The sequence below is a fragment of the Sinocyclocheilus grahami genome, unplaced genomic scaffold, assembly GCF_001515645.1.
Source record: "Sinocyclocheilus grahami isolate Dianchi unplaced genomic scaffold, SAMN03320097.WGS_v1.1 scaffold56.1, whole genome shotgun sequence".
NCBI lineage: Eukaryota > Metazoa > Chordata > Actinopteri > Cypriniformes > Cyprinidae > Sinocyclocheilus > Sinocyclocheilus grahami.
In genome coordinates this window covers 1254237-1261892 of record NW_015505235.1, presented here as the reverse complement: position 1 = coordinate 1261892, position 7656 = coordinate 1254237, and the positions used below count along the sequence as shown (strand labels likewise).

The 7656-nt window shown below is 36.9% G+C and overlaps 1 protein-coding gene across 1 annotated transcript in view; it reads left to right on the top strand.

Moving 5' to 3' along the window:
• The first annotated feature begins 332 nt into the window (after nt 1-332).
• The window catches only part of asb15b (ankyrin repeat and SOCS box containing 15b), a 13096-nt gene continuing 5772 nt past the window's right edge, over nt 333-7656 (top strand). Inside the window, exons 1-5 of the mRNA XM_016270315.1 lie at nt 333-6070; nt 6151-6206; nt 6296-6427; nt 6530-6688; nt 6896-7141. Coding sequence (XP_016125801.1) covers nt 5967-6070; nt 6151-6206; nt 6296-6427; nt 6530-6688; nt 6896-7141 — 697 coding nt within the window. The 5' untranslated portion in view covers nt 333-5966. The remainder of the gene's footprint in view (nt 6071-6150; nt 6207-6295; nt 6428-6529; nt 6689-6895; nt 7142-7656) is intronic.

Genomic DNA, 7656 nt, shown 5'->3' with positions numbered 1-7656 from the left:
TTTTTTGTTTTCAACCCCCCCCCCCCCTTAAAAAAAAAAAAATCGCATCACAAAAAAAAAAAAACTGATGGAGATTAGATCAAGCTAAAATGATTGTTATTGAGCGTTTTATTATTTATTGAATTATAATGTACTCCTCTGTGCTTTTTTCACATTGTAGTTGAACATATACACCCATTAGGATGTTTCTATAAACTGAAATGACTTTATATTTTACCCAGCGCTGGGTTGTATTTAACCCAGCATTTTTTAGAGTGTATGTGATCAAACTTAAAATCTATATATTTATATATTTTTTAAAACTAAATAAAATTACATTTAATTACATTTTTTTAGTGTTTGATTTATCCAGCACAGTGCTACTGGTGAGTGTATATGTCACTTGAAATTTATTCAGTTTTAGACACTTTTACATTCTGATTTAATTATTTCTCAAAATGTTATTTAAATTTTTTTTTTCAAAATGTCTGCACTTGCGTTTCCCTTAAATCATACAAATGAACAGTTGTTTGTGTGAAGTGCTGGTGGTCTGGTGGTCAGAGCTCATGATATGAGAGCAAAGCCAGATGCAGGAGACCAGGGTTTGAATCCTCATCCTGCTGTTGCACTAGATGGTTTTGGGGATTATACCAAAAAAAAAAAACACTTTTCTCCACCTTTTTCTGCTGCTCCTCTTGCTTGCCCCACTTCTCTTCCATCTTCACCCACCTCTCTCCCTTCTCCGTCCACCCTTCATTTCTCTGGTCCATGTTTCTCAGAGTCTTGCCATCATGCCCTTTGACTGCTGTGCAGTCCATCTGTTTTATCACCCCAGGAATTTTTGCTACTTAGTCCGTGTTTCACAGAGCGCTCTCTTTGAGCCTCAGGTATCTACCCTTGCTGTCACCGCCCTTTGTTTGGTGTATCGCCCCAGATACTTTGCTGTTCCCACAGCTTTCTTTCGTTGGTGTGAGCCCCACACACCGAGGTGTGACTTGAACCCATGCCTCTACCGTAACCTATTCCGCAACCAACGTGTGTTTAGCCACTAGTGCCATCATGGCTTTCACACCAAGAGTTGTTGTTTGGGGCACTTTGTTGGATTTAATGACAGCAATTTAACATAAGCAATAGAGGGATTTGAACCCAGGTCTCCAAGATGAAAACACAATGCTTTATCCATTGAGCCACTGAGTCTTTGGAATTGGTGTGCGTTTTGAACGGGTTTAATGGATACCTTAGAGTTGGTTTAAGAACAAAAGCAACAACTGAAAGGACGTTAAAATGGGATATGAACTCAGGTCTCCAAGGTATAAGTGCAATGCTGTTTCAACTGAGCCATTGAGCCTGTGGGGATTTTTTGGGGCTTTGGATGGACTGTTATGGATACCTTTGAGTTATATTAAGTAAAAAGTGGGATTTGTATAGTAGTCTTTGTTGCAGCTAACCTGTGTTAACCACTGCACCATTGTGGCTCTTGCATTTAGAGTTGACGTTTGAAACACCTTGTTGGATGTACAACTGAATGAATGTTAAAGTGGGATTTGAACTCACGACCCCAAGATTAAAACAAATTGCTGTATTTCCTGAGCCACTGAGTTGTGTTAGTCTGAGTTTCATTGAATCGAACTCAGGATTCCTGAATTAAAGTGTAATACTTTGTCACTTGAGCCACTGAATCTGACAAGATGTTTTGGATGGGTTTTTCTTGAGAGCTTTGTGTTATATAATGGAAAACTTTCTGAAATTGATTTATTGAAACCAACAACTCAGCATGTGATTATATGATGTTTGAGTTGGTTCAGACTGATTTTCATTTTAGCTACAGAATTACTTTAAATAAAGTTGCGAACTCAGGCCTCCAGGATTGAAGTGAATTGTTTTAGCATTTGAGAACCAAGAACTGCACATTTGATAGGCAAACAATTAATCACTGAACCACAGAATTTGTGATGTCTGAGTTGATGCAGATGGACTGATTTTCAGTTTAGCTACAGAATTATTTAAAAATAATGATAATAACACAAGCAATAGTGGGAATCGAATTCAGGACTCCACTATTAAATCGCAACACTTTATCAAATGAGCCACTGAATCTGATAAGGTGGCACGTGTTTTAGATGTGATTTTCTTTAAAGCCTTGTGTTATATGGAAAAATGTTTTCAATTGTTGAATTGAAACCAAGAACTCACCATTTGATAGGCAAATGATTAGCCACTGAACCACAGATTTTGTGATGTTTGAGTGGGTTCAGACTGATTTTCATTTTAGATGCAGAGTTACCTAAAAAACAATTTAACATATAAGCCACAGCAGGTTTCGAACTCAGGACTCCAGGATTAAAGCATGCTGCTTTACTACTTGAGCCACTGAGTCTAACAAACAAAGCAAGATGTTTTGGTGGAGTTTTTCTTGAGAGCTTTGTGTTAGCTAGAATAGTTGTGGGATTTGAATCAAGAACTGCACATATGGCAGGCAAATAATTAACCACTGAACCACAGATCATGTGACACTTCTGTTGGTACAGATGGACAGATTTACTTTAAAAAATCAACATAAGCAAAAGTGGAAACCAAACTCAGGACTCCAGGATTAAAGTGCAATGCTTTATCACTTGAGCCACTGAATCTGACAAGGTCTGACAAGGTGCTTTGGATGGGTTTTTCTTGAGAGCTTTGTGTTACATGATGGAAAACTCTTAGCAATTGTGGGATTTGAACTAGGAACACCACAAGTGACAGACAAACAACTAGTCACTAAGCCATAAAGTTTGGGCTAATAGAGTGGGTTCAGATGGTTGGTTTCCAGGTTTGCTACAGCATTACTTAAAACAATTTAACATAAGCAATAGTGAGAATCAAACTCAGAACTCCATGATTAAAACACCACTTTAAAAAAAGTGTTTGTGGATATGTATTTATTTAGTTTTGTTTTACATGCAACAATAGGATTTGAACAAAAAACGAGCATAAAATGCAATATTTTACTTCTTGAGCAACTGAGCTATGCATGGTAAATTCAAGCTTTAAGATTTAGTTTTCTGTTTTTCATATTCAAATATAAAAATAACAAGATTTGAACCAAGACTTTTAAATATAAAAGGCATATAATTATCCTCTGAGGTACAAATTGTTCATATCACGTTTTATGTTTTAGCTTTTGTGATTTTATTCTCTTTTAAATCATTCAATTATTTCCTACACCTTATCATTGTTCATTTATATGCACAGTCACACAAATGGTAAGAACTTTATTAAACTTTATGAAAATTATTTTATATACATAACCTGTAAATAACATAATTTGTTAATTCAAATTAAGTTTATAATGAATATATATGAATTGTGTATCAAAACAGTCCTGACTTTGATTACCTGCTTCAGCTGTTTTCAATCAGGGTTAAAGCTAAACCCAGGTATAAACCAACGCTGAATAAAATCTTTAAAAACTCCAACCTAACGCCCTCTTGTGGTGAATTGACAAATAGAATTACACTGAATAAAATCTTTAAAATCTCCAACCTAACGCCCTCTTGTGGTGAATTGACAAATTGAATTACGCTGAATAAAATCTTTAAAAAACTCCAACCTAACGCCCTCTTGTGGTGAATTGACAAGTTGAATTACGCTGAATAAAATATTTAAAAAACTCCAACCTAACGCCCTCTTGTGGTGAATTGAGAAGTTGAATTACGCTGAATAAAATCTTTAAAAAACTCCAACCTAACGCCCTCTTGTGGTGAATTGACAAGTTGAATTACGCTGAATAAAATATTTAAAAAACTCCAACCTAACGCCCTCTTGTGGTGAATTGAGAAGTTGAATTACGCTGAATAAAATCTTTAAAAAACTCCAACCTAACGCCATCTTGTGGTGAATTGACAAATTGAATTACGCTGAATAAAATCTTAAAAAAACTCCAACCTAACGCCCTCTTGTGGTGAATTGACAAGTTGAATTACGCTGAATAAAATATTTAAAAAACTCCAACCTAACGCCCTCTTGTGTTGAATTGACAAGTTGAATTACGCTGAATAAAATCTTTAAAAAACCTAAACTGAACGCCCTCTTTTGGTGGATTGACAATATAAACATTTTAATGAGCCACTCCCACAGAAGGCCTTGAGTTGTGTCACTGACTGAAAACTTTAAAAACAACTGAGCGCCCTCCTGTGGTGAATTGACAAGTTGAATTATGCTGACTAAAATATATATATATAAAAAAAACTTCAACTGAACGCCCTCTTGTGGTGAATTGACAAGTAGAATTACACTGAATAAAATCTTTAAAATCTCCAACCTAACGCCCTCTTGTGGTGAATTGACAAGTAGAATTACACTGAATAAAATCTTTAAAATCTCCAACCTAACGCCCTCTTGTGGTGAATTGACAAGTTGAATTACACTGAATAAAATCTTTTAAAAACTTCAACTGAATGCCCTCGTGGTGAATTGACAATATAATAATTTTTAATGATCCACAACTGCACATTTAAAGAATTTATGCCAAACAAATCAATCACGGCTGCTTTAACGGAACATTGATTTCTACAATGGAAACATTAAATCAGAATCTATATTATAGAACCACATAATTTACACTAACACGAATGACAAAGAAATATATTCTTTATTAACTACAAATGACAGCATTTAACCCACAGCTTGAACTCATGTTTTATGATCCTGAAGACAAAATCAAATAACCGTTTAAAACAACATTATGAAACACTAATTTGTACTCCAACATACATGACCCTTAACATTTCAGACCCAATACACAATGATGGTGACACTCAAAATTACACAAAGTAAGAAATGCTCTCTAACATCATTGCATGACACACAACTGAAAGAAACAACAAACACAACATTTCTAATGTGAATAATGAGTCAAATTATGTAGCAATTTACAGTTAAAAAAAAACAGTGAAGCACTTATTTTTTTGGCCCTTTTAGGTGCTCTGTGTGTCTGCCTTTATTCACACTCCTGGAAAATAAAACCACAACAGGATTTTGTCATGGCTAGATGGTAACCTTCATCCTGTGTAACTGCTGATATATGTAAGACACATGATGGCGCTGTTAGTTTCATAGTGTTTCCTACACCGTAAATATGCCACCTATGAGGTTTTCAATTGTGGTATTGCCATACAATTAGTGAAGAGGGAATCTATTTCTGCATTCATCTTTTATGAGAGCCATTGATGTTAATCATATTAGCATGTACTTAATAGACACCTAATTAAGGATACATATGGTCAAAGTTAGACGACATTTTAACATTAAAATTAATTATATTGTATTTTAAAAGTTCTAGTGCCTGGAAGCTTCATTAAGGTCACCAAACATCATTAGTATAACCTAATCAATATTCATGAGCATATCCATTCCATATTTTACTGGTTTCTTATATCTTTTTATGTCAAATATATTAAGTGCAAAATTCTGCATTGTATAAAGGCAGATATTATTAACAGACATTAACATTCAAATCAGCCAAATGGATTAGGGTCCAACAATTAATTCAAAAACGGAATATGAGCAAGTTACTTGCACATTAAGCACACAAACTGAACATTATGAAATGATCCTCATTCATATAATGTGTTTATATCAGTCTTGCACAGTTTATTATGTCTTATGTCTAGGTTTTAAGAAAGCAAACTGTGTGCTTGCACCATGTGTGTTTGTGAGCCGCTACACTTGAACTCAAATCCTCTTGCCATGTCAAAGTGACCTGCATTCTCAGGGTGTCAAGAGAAAGCGGGTCAACACTAAATATATCCTCCAGACCTGTGAAAAAAACAAAGTCAGTCTGTGTTTTGCAACGCTGTGAGGTGCATGTCATTTCTTCCTATAGTTGATCAAAATCTCTCAGGACGGATTCACAGTGAAAACTGGAAATCCGTGTCAGTTTCATAATCAAGTTTTCATTGCGATTGGAGTTTTGTTCATGCGTGTGTCTTTTCGAGTTTTGAAACACAATGGACTACATGGAACAAATGGATGAAGATCAGCTCATTGACTTCGTTATTCAAATGAGCCTCCAAGATGCTCGCAGTCTTTCTGTTTTGAACCACCCGCTAAGGTATGCGCAGTATTTTACTTATTTCAACATACTTATATATAAAAAAGATATGTGTTAGTCTAACACATTCTCTCGCGCAGCCCTTTAGAAACAGCTAGTGATGAAAACCTCAAGATTGTATCTGCTATAGATCAAGGTAATTCATACGCGTGCCTAAATAGCAATGCTCTGTTTTGGTTGCCCAATGGCTTGATATTTTGCATACGTGTGTGTAATATTATCCAGGTGATGTGTTTGCACTGAGGCAACTGCAAAAATACAGTGATGCCTATAAGGAAGAAGACAGCAAAGGTTGGCTTCCGATGCACAGAGCGTCAGTCCAGCCGGATGCCCATGTGTTGGATAGCGTCCTCCTGGGTGAGCAGACACAACATGCCTAAGTTAAAATGCAAACAAATGAGTGACAACAAATTAGATATGCTAATAAGGCATTTGCTGTGCAACTTTTTTCTCGAATAGCATCCTACGAGCTGAGCATGGAGGAGATGACGGCCGACGGAGACACCGCTTTGACTCTAGCTTGTCAAGCAGGACATGTGGAGAACGTGAAGGTTCTTCTCCAACACAGAGCATCTCCACACAACATGAACCACAGGAATGAGACTCCACTTCTCCTGGGTATTACAACAAAACAACACCAAATAGTCATCAAATGAGTCTTGCCTTCTGTTGGAGCTCTCAATCAGAAGTTACTTACAATTTCATTACTTCCATCATGGTTTTGTACAAGTATATGAAAATGTGGCATAGCTTATCACTGTTTCAGGTTTAGCATTAGTTCTTACACTAGGTTTCAGGATCATATTCCTACGTTTCCTTTTGCAGCTGTGAGGGCAAACTCGTATGATATGGTTCATGCACTGATAATGGGAGGCGCCTCCGTGCAGCAGGTTTGTTTGAAGAAATGGACGGTCACCCATGAGGCTGCTAAAGTGGGTTGCATGGACATCCTGATGCTGCTGCTGAGACACAGGGGGAAGGCCATGGGACGGGATGGTCATGGGGTCACACCGCTGGGCATCGCCGCAGAGTACGGCCATCCGGAAATACTGGAAATCCTTATCGAACATGGTAAGTCAGGTGTATGCAAGTCTAAATAACTCTAGATCCGTCCCTAATGTAAATGATAAATTACATTGATTACAATTGACTAGAACACAGAGGAACAATAGAGTTGGAATCATTTTCATAATTTTTTCCCCCAGTTATTGAACAATGAAATCATTGACAGCCAATCAGAAAAAAAAATTATAATCACTTTTTCTGGTCAAAATATATTACAAATGAATGCTAATATGGGTTCGGGCCACAATTCAGAGCTCGGAGCCCTCCCCTCGGACAGCACACCAAATACGCATAAGCTTTAAGTGTGAACTCGTGAAAGAAGGTAAGTCACAGATGGTCATTACTGAAAGGGTTGGCTGTTCACAGAGTGCTGTACACAAGCAACAGGGATGACCACAAGCTTGAGAATACTGTCAAGCAAAGCCGATTCAAACACTAGGGAGAGCTTCACAAGGAGTGAACTGAAGCTGGAGTCAGTGCATCAAGAGTCACCACGCTCAGACGTCTTCAGGAAAAGGGCT